We start from the raw sequence: 15,948 nt of genomic DNA, 5'->3' as shown, positions 1-15,948 counted from the left end.
AATGTTTTTCCAACTATATGTGAGTGAGTTTTATGACGACCTCTTTATTGGAATTACTGTATATTAACTCTATTTTAGTTGCGTTAATCAGTGGAATACAAGCTGTCGAGTTGTAGTCGGGATTCGGACTCGAGTTTAAATATTTTCCCGGAGTTGGACTCGGGTTGTTTTCAACGGACTCAGACCTAATAAAAAATAACTCTGACAAACATTATTAAGTGGGTTATTGATCTGGTTCTTACACGGAGAGACTATCGCAGTGATAGGAATGCTTTCGAGACCGTCTTGAATCGAACGAACACTGAAAGTGTAGTTTTCACCAGGCTCCAGGTTCGTCACTCGCAAGTAGTTGTTCCGTGTTCTTAGTGTTGTAGGTGCTTCGAGAGAACCTACCGGCTTGTATTCCACTCTGTTCGAAAAAATAACATAGGTTTACAACTTTGCTTTAAGAAACTTTATAGATATTTAAATCTTTTAACATAATCATTGAGTTTTTATCGATTTTTTCTATCATAAGTCAAGTCAAGTTATTTAAAAATAGCGACATAAGTGCACTTGAATCAAGTCACTCATTGTCATTGACTTATATGACATTGGCATAAGTCATTACCACAACCAACCAACCAACCTGTAACTGTCCACCGTTGGTCCGAAAAGTGTTGTCCACCTTGCAGTGACCGATGTTGTACCCTTCGATTCAAACTGGAGCCGGGAAGGGGGTCTTGGGGCCACGAGAGGGGCCGCGGTTGGGGCCGTCGTGGCCTGGGGGGCTGTTGTGAAGAGAGGTTCGTCGTCCCCGAGTGGGCCTGGACCCCCTGGAACCTGACCAATGACCGACTGACCGTCCTGACCCCTGATAACTTCGAATGTGGTGGATTCGCCTTGTGTTCCGTCCCTTGTGAAGGGTTAGGTTAAAGTTAGGTCTTTGGTTGGCTTTAGAAAACAGTTCAAGGCTAATTAATTGGCCACGGGTTCATTGTAGTAAGTTGTCCATGAGGCTATTTAAAAAAATACTAAAATTTTATATTCGGATGTATTCGAGTTGCCACTAACAGTAAAAGTGGCTCGCTATAAGTAAAAAAATACTTTAAAAACGTTACGGTCGTGATATAAAATAAGCCATTAAGTTTAATGGCAATTGAATTGTTTTACCTTAAAATTTGAAAATATTTCTTATCAAGCGAGTACATTTATGCCATTTTGGGAATATCTTATAAACACAACCGTTGTTGCTTTTATTCAACAAGAATTAAGTTTATCCCAAATCACTTAGTTCATTGGATTTTGATTTTCAATATTCGATGTTAAAAATTCAATCGTATTGAAATAGGTATATTACTTGCTTTAAAATATTGGTATACTCAGTTGTGGCAAAGCGTTTTTTTTAATATGACGTCAAGTTTTGTACCGCGTGTCAAGCATTAGTAGAAAGCGATGGCAAAATGCGGTGCGCAAACGCCGTTCCCGCACGTCTACACCACCAAAAGCCCGAAAACTCACACGACAGGTATGACGGTGATGCGGTAGGTGGCTGAAGGCGAAAGCTGGTCGAGTTCGACCGAGGGGTTCTTCACTGTGACTGTGTGCTCCTCGTTTTCACGATCCACGTTGCTGGTAAAAATATAAACGTGAACGAACATAAAGTGATCTTTGTAAATGGCCGTATTTGTCCAAATCTAAATAGAGGAATCAGGTGGCACTATATAAAGACAAATTATCACTTTGACCAGATGAGGCACGGTTGTGCGAAAGCTTTTACAATTTTGTCTTTATATAGTGCCACCTACCATATACCAATGACGTCACAACTATGCCTAAATAAACAAAATAGTTTTAATTAAAACGTTTAAGGTTAATTTTCTTAGGTTGTATGGCCAACATCTTTGATAGTTTGAAATAATTTAACCACCATCAGTTGTTGGCCTAGTTTTTTTGAGAATATACTATTTAACGTAGAAATTCCTGCATTGGGTGACAAAGTCAAAATACCTATGTTAATTTAGTATCGAATCGGCACCGATATCACCCTAGTATCGGACGAGTGCCGATACTAGCACTTGGCATCGGGTTTCGGCTCCGATCCGATATTATCGGACGAGTACCGATACTAGCACTTGGCATCGGGTATCGAACCCGATCCGATATTATCGGACATTCCTAGTTCTTAAAACCTAATTCGCTTCAAACCTTCAAGGCGAGATCCAACGCACCGATTCAAACTTGAAAGGTAAAGTTATGGAAAATGATAGTAGCCGAGGTTAACAACAGGAGGTAACTAAACTTTTTGACTTTAAAGCAAATTTGGGCCAAATAACATGAAAAAAAGCGTTTGAACGTTTAAATTTAACCTATTTGGCTTGTTGGAGCATATGAATGACGTCATTTGGTATCGGATCGCCATACGTTTTGTCCAAAATATATCGGGTATCGGTGTCGCAATTAAATAATCGAGCATCCATAAGGCCTGTTCTACTTACGTGTACTTCACGATGTATTCAGTTACTCTTTCGTCAGGTGCGTCCCACGTGAGTTCGACTGTGTCGGTTTGAGAGTTGGTCACTTGCGGCGCTGGAATCCACTCGCCCAAGTTGTAGGTCTGTGTGCAACAAAACGAGGTTAAACTTCAACTTTGTAAGGTGTACATCGGAAGCCATAGCAGACTCACTGAATCGTTCGATCAATGATGCAAGCAAGGTAGGCTAGAAAAACAACTAGCCTGCACCGAGGTTCGAACTCACGACCTCCGGACGGCCTCGAAAAAAACCATGATCCAATAATCCCTCGTTCCCGCGAACTTCAAAACGATCCAATCATTAAAAACTAAACTAACTTTTCAACTTACTTATAAATAAATTAACCTATCCTCTGACTCAGACCTTTTCCCTGACACACTCTACTACGTCGACGTTGTGGCCATGAACCCCGGGAAAGGCGTGGAGTCAAGTCCGGCCCAGGGGAGCTCCACCACCCTAGAGGCTCTCTTTAGCCTACCTTGCTTTCACATTGATCAACTGATTCGGTGAGTCTGCAATGGCTTTTGGTGTACTATGATACGTAGGCCATTATCGTTAATCAAAAAGGGATTTTAGAAGGCATTTATCACAGTTGTTAAACACGTATGAGTGCGTATCTTTCATTGTAACCAAGTTAAAAGCAGTTTTAACAGTCAGGTATTTTAAAATTCGTCAAATTTGCTCGTTGGTTGTCGGTTTGAATAGTAATTTATTCATCAGAAGTAGTTGATTGTCTGTATATCGGGTGGCACTTTTAAACGAGATTTAGATCATACAACTACAGCTCTTATGAGACGATTACCGATACCAGCATAGTATCGGACGATTGGCGATATCAGCAAAGTATCGGGCATTTATCGATACCGCCCAATTATCGTTCGAGTATCGATACTCTAACTCGGCATCGGGTATCGGCTCCGATCCGATATTATCGGACATCGCTACTCACCGCCAATATTCTTGCCCTGTGGGTGACCGGAGCACTAGAGTGGCCTCTGTAGGTTACCACGCACTCGTAACGACCAGAGTCGGACAAACGGACCGGGTTAATTTCCAGCTCTATCTCATTAGGCATGTCCATCCTTCCCGAAAGGTCGCCAGCCGTCGTTTCCTGAAAGCGGTTTTGTAGAAATTTTGGATTTTCTTTCAAGAATTTGCACATGTTTTAAAATATTGTTGGAGAAATTTAAAAATAATAATCTTTGTAGTTCGAAAATGAATTGCAAAGCAAAAAAGGTCGAATAGATCGATATCATCTTGATCAAGACGTTGTGATACGAACTTTTACTATCTTTAATGAGACTTGAGAAGTAATCGACTGTTAATGTAATGAGAAAGTAATTGACTTATAAAATGTGGGACGAAATTTTTATGAACCTGAATTCTGAGTTATGATCTTTCTAAATGACCGTATTTGTCTAATTCTAAATAGAGGAATCAGGTGGCACTATATATAGACAAATTGTATAGAATTCTCGACAAGCTTTTGCATAACTGTGCTTCATTAGGTCAATGTATAAATGAAAGCATATTTAAATCATTTTAATTTCTTTCATTTCTACTCGTCAGAGCCACCGAAGCCACCGTAGAGTGGGACCAACCAAGTAACATCGAGGGGGTGTCGCGATACGTGCTTGAATATCAGGAATACGACGCGCCCTTTCCGCCCTACACTGTAAGTAAGATAGGCTATATAGATATAAAGTTTTATACTTCGACCTGATGAAGCGCGGTTGTGCGAAAGCCTGTAGGGATTTCCAAAATACCAGTGTTGCGAAATTATTTCTTAGTAAGCCTTACAAAAAGTCTATTTGGTGCCAGAGATTCGCTGCTTAACTTGAGCTTAGTATTTGGGCTCCGCGAAAAAAAGTTAAAAAACCGTGTTTTAGAATTTGTTCCAAAGCGCCGTTAAACCTCACAAAATACGTCGTATAGTTCCATTTACCTGGTGGCCGAAACCGCCCTGGCCGTGATAAGTGTACAGCAGTGTGCGCACGTCGCCATTTAGCTTGTACCATTTGATCGTGGGGCGGAAGTCGCCAGTGACCTCGTGCGGACACGATAGCGTCAGTCGACCGCCCTCTGGGTGGCGCAAGAGATCGCCTTGCGGAAAACCAGCCGGACCTGTACGCAATAAGTTAAAAAACGGGTACAATACACAATTTAATCAGCAGTTTTTTCTTCATAATGAATTGCAAAGCAAAAAAACGTCGCGTATATCGACATCATCTTGATGAAGACGTAACGTCATCAAGATGATGTCGATCTGTTCGACCTATTTGGCTTTTGCAATTCATTCTTCATAAACATTGTTAAACAAACGTTGGCGGTTAGAAAGTCGAACAAAAATAGGACAAACACGGTCAAATTTTAAAATGGTTACGTTCAATTGGCCAACTGTTATATTGGCCGTAATCAAAAATACAGAGCCGTTTATTATTGTAGTTTTTTTCAACTTTAAATATCTTTAGAAAGGTATAGTCAAGTATATACCTCAGTTGGAAGCTAGACTACCGTTTAAAATACGTTAAAAAGTATGAAACGCTTTTCAAAGCTTTAGATTCCAATTCTAATTAAACTTTCTAAAAATGGGTCAAATTAAATCACTCCAGCGAAACGTACATAAAAGTTCGAAACGTCCAACAGGGCACAATGAACTATACTACTGCGGATTTTTGTGAACCCTTTACATAGCGAACTCACCAGTTCCTACACATCTCCAGCCGCGCTTGAGGCAAGTGCACTCCTGGTTGTAATTTCCGTCGTTTGAAAGCTGGGTCCAGGTTTGGCCAACCGCGTGCTGTATGCCGTTGTGTAGGCAGACTATATAGAATTGCATTGAAAATGTTAATATCGTAATCAAGGGATAAAAGATGCGTGGACATTACAACCACTGTATCTATACAGGGCTCAGAGGAGAGCGAGTCGACAAGCAACTGTGACACAATTGCTTGCTGCATAAAATTTATATTTAAGATGGTCTATAGTACACAATCACATTCAGCCAATGAAGATACATTCACATGCGCGTAGAACAACTGAGATAGCTCTTCGGAAGTCGTTTTTCGAACAACGGAAACGGCTTATGTTTCATAATTCACGGAAAGCCTTCGACAGATTACCCAAACCTGTCAATCAAGATGCATGCAAGGCAAGTTAAAAAACAACTAGCCTGAGTTGAGATTCAAACTGTTTTGCTTTTTGATCGACTGATTTTCTTTATCTGTCGAGGTCTTTCAGTCTAGTCAAGGCGTTCTTAACATGGTTTCCGTTAAACCCTTGGTGCTAGGTAGACTTTATGCGGTCTATGAGACCTCAGTGATGTCGTATTGTACAATTTAAACAAAAAGGTTTTGTCTACTCTGTAAATGTATTTAGACTCTATTTTTTCAATTTTAAATTTGCAGAATTTTTACACCTAAAAGAGCACTAAACCACATGTGAATGAACTCTTACCGATAGGATCGCATGTCCAACGTCCACCCCCGCTAGGCAGTCTGGTGCAAGTGCAGTTCTGCATGTAACCGGCAGGATTAAGCTTGTAGAACTTCTCCTCATGTCCTCGCCATCTCCCGTCGACCTGACACACCTTGTTCTCTACAGGGAAAATGCAACATTTGTTACGTATACATTGGGGCGATTGTCGCGTTTGTGGAACACGCGTCGTTCAAAAAACGCAGGGTTGGGATTTTCCGCGCGCTCGCTCGCTCGTCTGAAGCAATTATTGCCAGTTAACAGCGTCTTAAACAAGTCAATATTTAAAAAAAATCAAGTCAAATCCAAGTCGAGACTTTATTAAATCAACTACACTCGAGTCCTGTAACTGACACAAAAATTAAACATTGAACTACTAAAACTAAAACTTGCCGAGTTTTGGTAATGTAAAAAATACCTCCAGTAAAGTTATTATGGCCAAAAAAGTTAGATATGCAGAAAATATTATGTCCAAAAGTTCAAGTGAAGTCATTTGAAAACAGTGATATAAGTGCACTTTTTGGGTCAAGGCTTAAGTCATCACAGCACTTCCAATTATCCCTGTGAGTTGATTTACTAGTATTTAAAGTTGATCTACTAGTATCCAGTGCCAGATTAACCATTAGGCCACTATGGTTATAGCCTTAAGCCCTGGAACAATTCGGCCCTCAATAAGGTTAAATTTGTGCAAGGCTGATGGTGATACAGATCCAGTACAGGTGCAACTACAAGTTTTTGCGTAAAAACGAATGACTAAGTCGAGTCAATATGTGCCTTGTGTGTGAGTAGATAAACAAATCGTTCCATTTATGCTGTCTTGTCTCTGTATCACATAGAAAAAACTCATTTATTGTTTAATCATTTAATCATTTATCTCACAGTTTCATTATTGTATAATTTTAATTTTTCATGTATGTAATTTTATTCCTTTTTGTAGCTATGGTTTGCAAAACTAGGCCCTTCTCTAGCAAACAGTCTTAGGCCTACAGTACCCTTAGTCCGTCCCTGTCTACCCCTGTGTATCCTATTTGCTAAACTTTTCGAACAACGTAAAAGCGACAGGGCTATTCTCACCTGTGGTAAAGCGACCAGTTAGTGGTTCACTTTCAGTATCATCGGGAGCTACAGTCTTGACTGAGAATGTGTAGGGCTTGCCTCTCAGGAGGCCACTGAGGTAGTAGATCGGTTGGTAGGCGATCGTTCTGTATGGAATACTGTTTTCCGTCTTGGGCAGCGGCTCGAATTCCACCCTGCCAAGAAAGGTCGTTTGTTGAAGGGGGCAATGTTGATTTTTTTTTCTGTTATGCCTATATTTTAACCTTAACGGAATCCAGCCGTAAGATTGAAATTTAAACAACATAAACATCGGACCCCAAACGTAACCCCTAACTTTATCCTCAACCTAACCCCAATTTCTAACCCAACCCATTAGCCACACCTAACCCGAAACAGGGACAAAAAAAGTAAGAAAGGTAATCAAATTTTATTTGTAAATTTAGATTAAAAAACTTAGCTACCATTTAAAGCGAAAACGGCCAATTCGTGTAAGATGTCATTTTAAAACATTTATAGAAAAGTGCAAATATCAAAATAACAACTTAAGCCACAAAACATTCGTTCCGGTAACCAATTAACCAGATTGTGCAAATTAAAAATAAATTGTACCCAAAAATAATTCGCAGCAACTGGCAAACTGTAAGTGTATATTTTTTGCATTTTTTAAAGTTAGTCTTGAACATCCGAACATTCCAAACTGATTTCCAGTAAATTTCTCTAATTATCCCATATTAGCTATTACACTTTATTGGACAGCAGAAAAATAGAATAACATAACCATTACATTTCCATAAAAAAATAATTTTCATATAAAAAAAAAACTTTCACTTGCATGTAGTGTTTAACGGGAATCGCTTGGTTCGCATGATCGGGCATAAGGCCGACAAAGCAACATCTCGCACATATATTTACGGGTGTGTCGTTTTTTTCAGCAAAAAAGCCATGTGTCAAAAAATTAAAAATTAAAAAACATGTTTTTTGTAAGCGAGGATTGTTACTTTAACCCGGTTCAGTTTCCTTGCACAGTAATGGAAAATGCAGTAAAAAATTGGGCGCTCTTTCACTATTGTACGTGAAAAGTTATGCAAAAAAAAGGGTAGCTTTTGGGTGAGGGTGGGTCAAGTAATATTATGTTTATTATTAATAATAACTTGACCCACCCTCAACCAAACGCTAACCCGCACCCTAAACCAAACAATATGTCTTTGTGGTATGCGGCATTTGAAGAACATTTTTTTTTTTTTTTTTTACGTACAATAGTGAAAGAGCGCCAAAAATTGGGCCTTCTGTCCAAAAGAAAAAAACCTTTACTCACACGTAGTGTTTGACATCCCCAACCAGAGGAGCGTCCCAAACTACCGTGGCCGACGATTTCCTGATATCTTCGAACACCAGATTGGCGGGGGGCTGTACTGGGGCGGCGTCGGGGGTTGAAACTGTGACGGGGGTGTAAACGCCACGCTGTCCGTTCCTGTGTTGTACAATTTTTTCGGGTTGGATTTTTTAAATTTCAATTGAGTTTTGTTTTTCAGACAAAAGTCAAGAAGGAAATTAGGTCAAATCGATATGTTACGAAAATACGAGAATAATTTAAGCTTAAGGGTCGTAAAGAACAACAAAAAGTTGGTGTCCGTCATTTTTAGAATGTTAATGGCGTGTAGCAGGTTTGGAATATACGCTATGTTCTGAAAACTAAATCAATAAGAAAAAAAATAAAGAAAAAACGTTTGGAATATAATCTGTACAAGGGCGTTACATGCCGGAAAGACTTAACTAAAATAGCTTTGTTATATATCTAGGGAAAGTTATTTTCAATCCAAAAACAATACATCAGAATGGAAAATTATCCAATTGTCATTTCCGTTGTCCTCCTTCGTACAATATTTTTGGCTTTGTTTTTGTCGGCCCGCTAAACAGTTCAGTGTCATCTAAAAATACTCAAGCCTTACGTTATGGGAGTGACGTGGACGTCGTATATCTTGGACGGCATAAGGTTCTGCAGCGTTATTTCGGGTTGACGACTTGCTGGAACGCGCACCTTTCTCCATCGATTGTTGGTTGAGCTTACGTCTCTGCGTCGGTGCAAAAACAAAGTGTTGTTATTTTGTGCCCGGGTTGTTTCACTAATTCCCCCTAGGGCGGCAGATGAAACAGCGGCAGATGAAACAGCGGCAAGGTTTATTTTTGTTGATGTAGGCCAGTGTTTCGCAATTTTTTTTGGCTTGCTGCACCCTGCAGAAATCACAAATCGTTCGCGGCACCCTTGCTCGTATTTTTGCTGAGTGGTTAACTGTAACGTTGCTATAAACTAGATTGAAACAGCATTATCTGTGTAACAAGGTTGGTAAAACCTTTTTAATGATTGGCACTTTTATCGTATACGAAAATTGTTTTGAAATGTCAAATTTCGTTTGAAAATTTATTTGAAAAAACTCTCGGCACCCTTTAGCGTTAAAAATGACATCCTAGAGTGCCGCGGGACCACGGTTGAGAACAACTGATTTACCCTATAACCTAAATGACGTAATTTTGAGCAATATGTCCTTTTATGTGCCTTTTAAGGTGCATTTTTACACGGGTTTATTTTTACTTGGTTTTGTGTTCCTACATCTAGGAGATTGTCAAACTGTAAATTGTAAAGGTGGAACAGCATATGGTGAATATTTTCCACCAAGTTGTGTGAGTGGATGAATTATATGAAGCCCCTAGAAGTGGATTGCTGAATATCCACCTTATTTAGTTACGCTTAGTGGAGGAATACAGGCTGTGGAGAGTCTGAGCCTGACTCTGGACTCGACGAAATCGCATATTTGGTTCGGACTCGGAACTGGGGAGTCAGACTCGGGTTATTTTTAACCGACTCCACAACCCTGCATAAAGGATACATGACCATTCACTGACCTATACGCAACTTCGTATCCGGTCACTGGACTCTCTGGCGCCTCCCAGGTCAACGTCACGCTATGGTCGGTGACGTCATCGGTACGTATTGATGACGGAAGCTCGGCCGGCGTGTACTCGGTGGTCGTTTCGGTAGAGCCGATCTGAAAGCAATGCTACAACTTACGTCGAGAAAAATTTGCGTTATTGTGAAATGATTAAATAAAAAGCGAACACATTTTGGTTTGACTTACGATTCAAAATTATGAATTTAAAATTATTTCAAAAGACTAAGACTTGCACAACTATTTTTAAGTATTTTTTAATCAAAGTTAATTTCAGGAAAAAGGCATATATGCTTCCAAAATATATACTTTTATCAGGCAATTAAGAATAACTTATTCTGTAAATATCATTTAGGCCTCATTAAACTGAACAATTTATCTTTTAGGCATTTCGATAAAATCGTTTAGAATAATGAACTTGTTATAAATCACTCAGTATGCAACAAAACAAAATGAAATTAAAAATAATTTTCATTTTTAGTGACCATATATAAAAAAAATTAAAAAAAATTGACCTTCAATCCGATTGAGGAGCTAGAACGACCCAATAATGACAATTCGGACAAATATTAAATCATGTAAACTAACGACAAGCTAATACAACTATTTTTCTATTGGCAAAAACCAGCATCCCAAATCACGGTTAAAATTAACAAGTAAAAACTTTAAAATACCCCTAAGTGGGGATTAATTACCTAAAGGTTAATAACCACCCTATAGTAACAAAAATAAAAAACAATAATGAATATATCCACCTCAATCCGATTTTCGCCAACCAGGGCAAACAGGGTGACGCGATATCTCGTGTTCGATTCGAGGTCACGCACCGTGTATGACGTCACTCCTGACGTCAGCGGCACGCTTTGGGAAACCCCCGTTTGCGTGTCCTCGTACACAACGATCCAACCTGAGTAGAAACGAATTTGAGTAAAATCTCGAAAGCAACTAAACAAATTTTTTTTCAAAAAGGGCAGATCACTATATAGTTACGCAAAATAAATGCGTTGCGAAATAGATTTTTTTGTATTTTCGTTGTATTTGCAGTTTTTAAGTATTGCTTAAAACAGGGGTTCCTAACCTTTTTTACACCGTGCCCCCCCCCATCGTTTTCATTATTTTCCATCAACATATATATCTCAGTCATTAATAACGCACTCAAAAAATTATAAAAAAAAGTGTTTCAGCAAAATTTACTTACATCGAACAGACAGCTTAACAAAAAATGGCCATTTCGTCTGGCTATAATGACAGCGCCAAAAATGTAGCTTACCGTCGACTTGTGTGTCGGGGATAGGGGAGCCGTACCAGTTGAGCGTTATCTGGTCTTCGCTAACACCTGGTGGCGCCAGAGGGTTGTCGGCCGTGGGAATGGTTTGACCGCCTTGGCCTGTCACTCTTCTGCCTGTAGGAAGCAAAATTACGGCGACGTTTATAACGTAAATGACATTGTTTTCATAAATGTGTAGAGTTCAATGAAAGATACACCTACACACACATATATGTTCAACAACTGTGATCTAGTCCTTCTGAAGCTGTTTTTTGACCAATGATAACGGATAGAGCTTACTTTTTCAATAATTTTTTATAAAACATTTTTTGTCGAGCTTTTTTGCATTGAATGTTATTCAACGCAGAACCTTTAAAGATTATGATTTACAACTTTCGAACTGTGAAATTGCAAAACTTTCTAAAAAAATTGTTTGCGTTTGATTCTGACAAACATTTCTTAATCAACTAATAACAACCGCATTTTAAGTGTAATTGAACAATTTACAAATCAGATTAGTTTTGGAACTAGCAACAAATTGATCTAATTCGCCGAACTACAACACAATTATCTAGTTGTGCAAGTCTGTCTATAACTGAGTTGGCAGTTATTTATTTAATATTGATGTAAGTCATTTGCCTAAATGACTTAAGTCCAAGTCAAGTTTACCAATAAAATTCAAGTTATTTTACCCCTTAGTTATTTAAGCCAAAAAACTTAAGTCGTTTTACTCAAAGGACTTGTCAATCTAAAACCAAGGCATCGCGTAAGTCATTACAGCACTGCTTGGAGGGATTCACGTGTACAAGCCTTGAACGTCAAAAACAAGTACCCGAGTACTCGATCCGGGGCAGGGTGAAAAGTAGGGAGGCGGGTTGAGAGTCGCGGCCCCCTGTTCGGGTGATTACCCGCACTTGGTAGGGGGTTCCGGGTCTGAAACGACCGTAGACCACCAACATCTGCTGGTTCCGACCCAAGGTTACACGACGCCATTGTGTGCTCCGGACCTGAGAAAAAGTAAAGTACTGTATTTTGAGATATGCTTGTGAACTAATGTTTTTGATACCTCTGGTGTATTTAAAAAGCGTCCTTATTTCTAATTGTCCTATTTTTAGCGTCGACATTTTTTTTTTTTTTTTTTTTTAATATTGTTCTTATTTGAATTTATTTCGGTCACATTAGCTGATGAAGTGTGTGTCGAAACGGGATAAGTCTGTATCGTTGGGGTTACTGACTCAGTTACAACCTGTTGTTGTTTATGAAAAAATCAATTGTCTGTGAGCAAAACCATATAATAAAACCAAGCCGTGTTAGTTTTTATTGCAGCACAAAAAATAATAAGGCTTATAAATTAGAATTGGGTTGTACAGATTTTTTTTTAAATGAACTTAGTAATCATTATTTAAACGACTTTAAAACCACGTTAAATTTACTTTTTATTTTCTTATCAATAGCTTTATAAAGTGCGCTTAATTATTCCAGAATTTGACCTTTAGTAAACTTTAGTAAGACAAGACTACATTAACTATACCTAACAGCAAAAGTGGTGTCAGACTTTTAGGTATTTAAATTTATTTTGGCACACATTTATAATTCAATCTACGGGTGCGTTTTCTTTGACTATAGTTGACGGTCATGATTTGATAGCAAATAAATATCACCGATGTAAAACAAATTAATGGCTGCGCCCTGTTTGAAACAGGAAGTCGAACCGGAACTTTATGAACCGGTTTTGGGATAATTTTTTTCCGAACCGTAAACGAACCCGAACCGTGGAGCCTAATCGGAACTGAACCGAACCTGTCAACAAAAGCGGTTCTCTCCAGCATGACGTCACAACTTGTATTTTATAGAGTCAAGTTATGCTAAGTTTGAAATTTTATAAAAAAAAATAAGAATATTGATTAAAAAAACGTTGATTTTTATTTTTCAGACATTTCAATAATGAGTTGCTGTTTTTGTAATACGTCACGTAACTTAGATTAAATGACTTACAATTCAAAGATTATTCTCTACATTTATTGCCCCATATTTTTAGATTTAACGCAACTTATATCGTATCCGAACCGGAACTTTATGAACCGGTTTTGAAATAACGATTGTCGAACCGGAACTTTTAAAATGCTCCGAACCGAACCGAACCGAACCGAACCGAACCGGAACTGAACAGGATTCCGAAAAAATCCTTGAACCCGAACCGAACCTGAACCGAAAAAGTCAAACGGTTCGACTCCCTGGTTTAAAACCACGTAGTCAAAACGAAACTTAAAAAAAAAAAATTACACATTAGGAGAAATAATTATCCTTTTCCCCGATATACCTTTTGATATTCGAGCCGCACTGAATCAAACTGCTCTGTCGGATTCGTCCAGTGAAATATAACACTGCTGTTCCTGGGGATGTACTCGTAGTACAAGTTTGATGGGGAGGAGTCCTGGACAAAAAAGTAAGAATTTGGGTTTGGCTAATGGTTTGATATTAATACGTTTTTACCTCTTTTAAACGCTGTTTGCGGTTAAACACAAAAAATTGATAAACACTATAATTTCGAAAACAGTATGGCGTAAAAAACACCGAAGCTAGACGAACATGTATACTGTACAGCATTAAACCAGATTGACAAATAGTCGCTATACCACCAACGTGTACAGAATAATTCAAGAAATGATCAAAGCTAGATTAAAACGAAAAATGCCGAAGAAAGACTAATTCAAAATATCTAATTCGAAATGCATAATTTCCACTCTACAATGACCAATTAACATGACCTATAACCCTAAATCGCCATAGTTGTTCATAATTGAAGTTACAACTGACACTACAGAGCCTAGTAAAAATCCCCAAACTGCAACAAAATGCCGTTTGCTTTAATAATTTGAACTTTTAAAATTAAACTCGAACAATTGACAAACAAGCAACCGATATACATATATATATGCCAGCGATTTTTACGTGTTCTAGGAATATCAAAGCCTAACAGAAGTATATCAACATGGTTGAAAATGTATAAAGAGATAGTCGAAAAACGTTTAAAATGTTACGCACTTCTGTATGGGATTCGATTTTCCTTCCATAAGTTAACTAAAACCTTCAACCAATATGGTTGAAAGTTAGCGGATTTTCTTTTTTATCACTTACACAATCAAAGGCGATTTGCTGACTTAAGGCCCGTTTACACTACAGCTGCACTGAGCTGAGCAAAGCGTAATTTGCATTTAAATTCTATTGTGGCGAGCGTTTCACGCTTTGCTAAACTGAAGCCCCGTGCAGCAGCTGCAGCTAGCTTAAAGTTACGCTTTGCTAAACTCAAGCCCCGTGCAGCTGGAAAAAATACGCTTTGGAGCGATTTCCACGCTTTGCTAAACTCAAGCCCAGTGCAGCAATAGTAAAACGTTACGTTTGGAGCGATTTTTACGCCCAGCGCAGCTCACTGCAGCTGCAGTGAAAATAATTTCACGCCCAGTGCAGCTGTAGTGTAAACAGGCCTTTAAGGGTGAATCAAACGAAATGTTTTGTCGCTTCTTGGCGAAGCAGCAAAATATCGTGAGAAGTTGCGAACCCCTTGTCAACAACCCCAGGGGGTCCCTTAACCCCAAACACCGAAAAACAACCGGCGTCGCCACGCTCGACTGACTGTGACGTCACACAGGGCAACGACCTGCCGAAATGACGTGCGCTTTTTTACGCTGTTTTGACGAACTCGCGTAGTTGCAACATATATGCTCGGCGACAGGGATGTAAGTTGAGTAACTGTGTTTGTGAGGGATTCTCACGCGAAGGGTGAGATTCCCATATTCCACCCCAATAAAGGCAGAGAAACATCTCGTTCCCAGATTTCTGTGCTTTTTTTAAATTAATCTCTTCCTGTAATATTTCAAGGAAGCATAATTTTATTGAAATGAGTGACCGATTTGAAAATTCCACTAAATGTTCAAGCGTATATCTACCCTAATTTAACCCAAAAAAGTTGTTTAAAGGCCCAAGCGGATTCACAATGTTGCCGCTTTGTTTTATCCGCTCCATTCACAAAAGCGAGATAGTTGAGCCACCAAATTGGCAATTTTCGCCGTGAAAATTTGGCAATTTTCGCCGTCGCCGTACTCCCTAAACCTAAACGAAAAACAAAACTGATCAAGACACGGCACTCACCACACTGACTTCAGTCAACTGTACTGCGTCCTGTCGTCCAGGAAAATGCACGTCGCACTCAAAGGTACCGGCGTCTTCAATCCTCATGTTGACAATTTGCAGCTGGCGGGAGTTGGGCATCGAGATACGGGTGCGGTAGAATCCGGCAGTGGCAGTCTAAGAGGAAACACGCAATAAAACCCAAAGAGCAATAATAACTAAAGCAGAACAATCTATAAAACCATGTAGTATTAACCGACGACATAATAAAGCCAAATACCCAGTAATCGTCTGAATAAGTTCTAAATTTATCGGAAATGCCTAAAAGCCAAAATAACGCCTGGAACTGCAGGGAGAGGGTGTGGGGCGAACGGGGTCATCAGCGTGGCATTGGCCGTTTTGGTGTCTGGCCATTTCGGTGTTATTCCGGTCGATTTAGGACTTATTGTGATTTAGACGTTATTACGACTTATTCTGTCATATTCTGGTCTTTTTTGTGTTTTAGTTCGTTGTTGATGTTGTTCTTATTTCGGTCCTATAGCTGGAGACCGTCTAAGAACGCACA

General features: G+C 39.1%; 1 protein-coding gene across 3 annotated transcripts in view; it reads right to left on the bottom strand.

The window, feature by feature from the left end:
- The window catches only part of LOC146131918 (tenascin-X-like), an 88,318-nt gene that overhangs the window by 66,052 nt on the left and 6,318 nt on the right, over positions 1-15,948 (bottom strand). For 2 of the 3 annotated variants that reach the window (XM_083397489.1, XM_083397491.1), the window contains exons 8-24: positions 15,405-15,560; positions 13,576-13,689; positions 12,088-12,262; positions 11,259-11,390; positions 10,744-10,895; positions 9,945-10,087; positions 8,993-9,115; positions 8,359-8,514; positions 7,062-7,237; positions 5,970-6,110; positions 5,217-5,336; positions 4,459-4,637; positions 3,463-3,657; positions 2,478-2,596; positions 1,501-1,611; positions 629-895; positions 243-409 (exon numbers count right to left, since the gene is read on the bottom strand). In XM_083397489.1, coding sequence (XP_083253615.1) covers positions 243-409; positions 629-895; positions 1,501-1,611; positions 2,478-2,596; positions 3,463-3,657; positions 4,459-4,637; positions 5,217-5,336; positions 5,970-6,110; positions 7,062-7,237; positions 8,359-8,514; positions 8,993-9,115; positions 9,945-10,087; positions 10,744-10,895; positions 11,259-11,390; positions 12,088-12,262; positions 13,576-13,689; positions 15,405-15,560 — 2,626 coding nt within the window. The remainder of the gene's footprint in view (positions 1-242; positions 410-628; positions 896-1,500; positions 1,612-2,477; positions 2,597-3,462; positions 3,658-4,458; positions 4,638-5,216; positions 5,337-5,969; positions 6,111-7,061; positions 7,238-8,358; positions 8,515-8,992; positions 9,116-9,944; positions 10,088-10,743; positions 10,896-11,258; positions 11,391-12,087; positions 12,263-13,575; positions 13,690-15,404; positions 15,561-15,948) is intronic. The other variant, XM_083397490.1, reaches the window with a different exon arrangement.

The sequence above is a fragment of the Ascidiella aspersa genome, chromosome 9 (assembly GCF_963924565.1).
Source record: "Ascidiella aspersa chromosome 9, kaAscAspe10.2, whole genome shotgun sequence".
NCBI classification, from domain to species: Eukaryota; Metazoa; Chordata; class Ascidiacea; order Phlebobranchia; family Ascidiidae; genus Ascidiella; species Ascidiella aspersa.
Note: the sequence above shows the minus strand (reverse complement) of the source record. Positions and strands in the feature narration are given on the sequence as shown.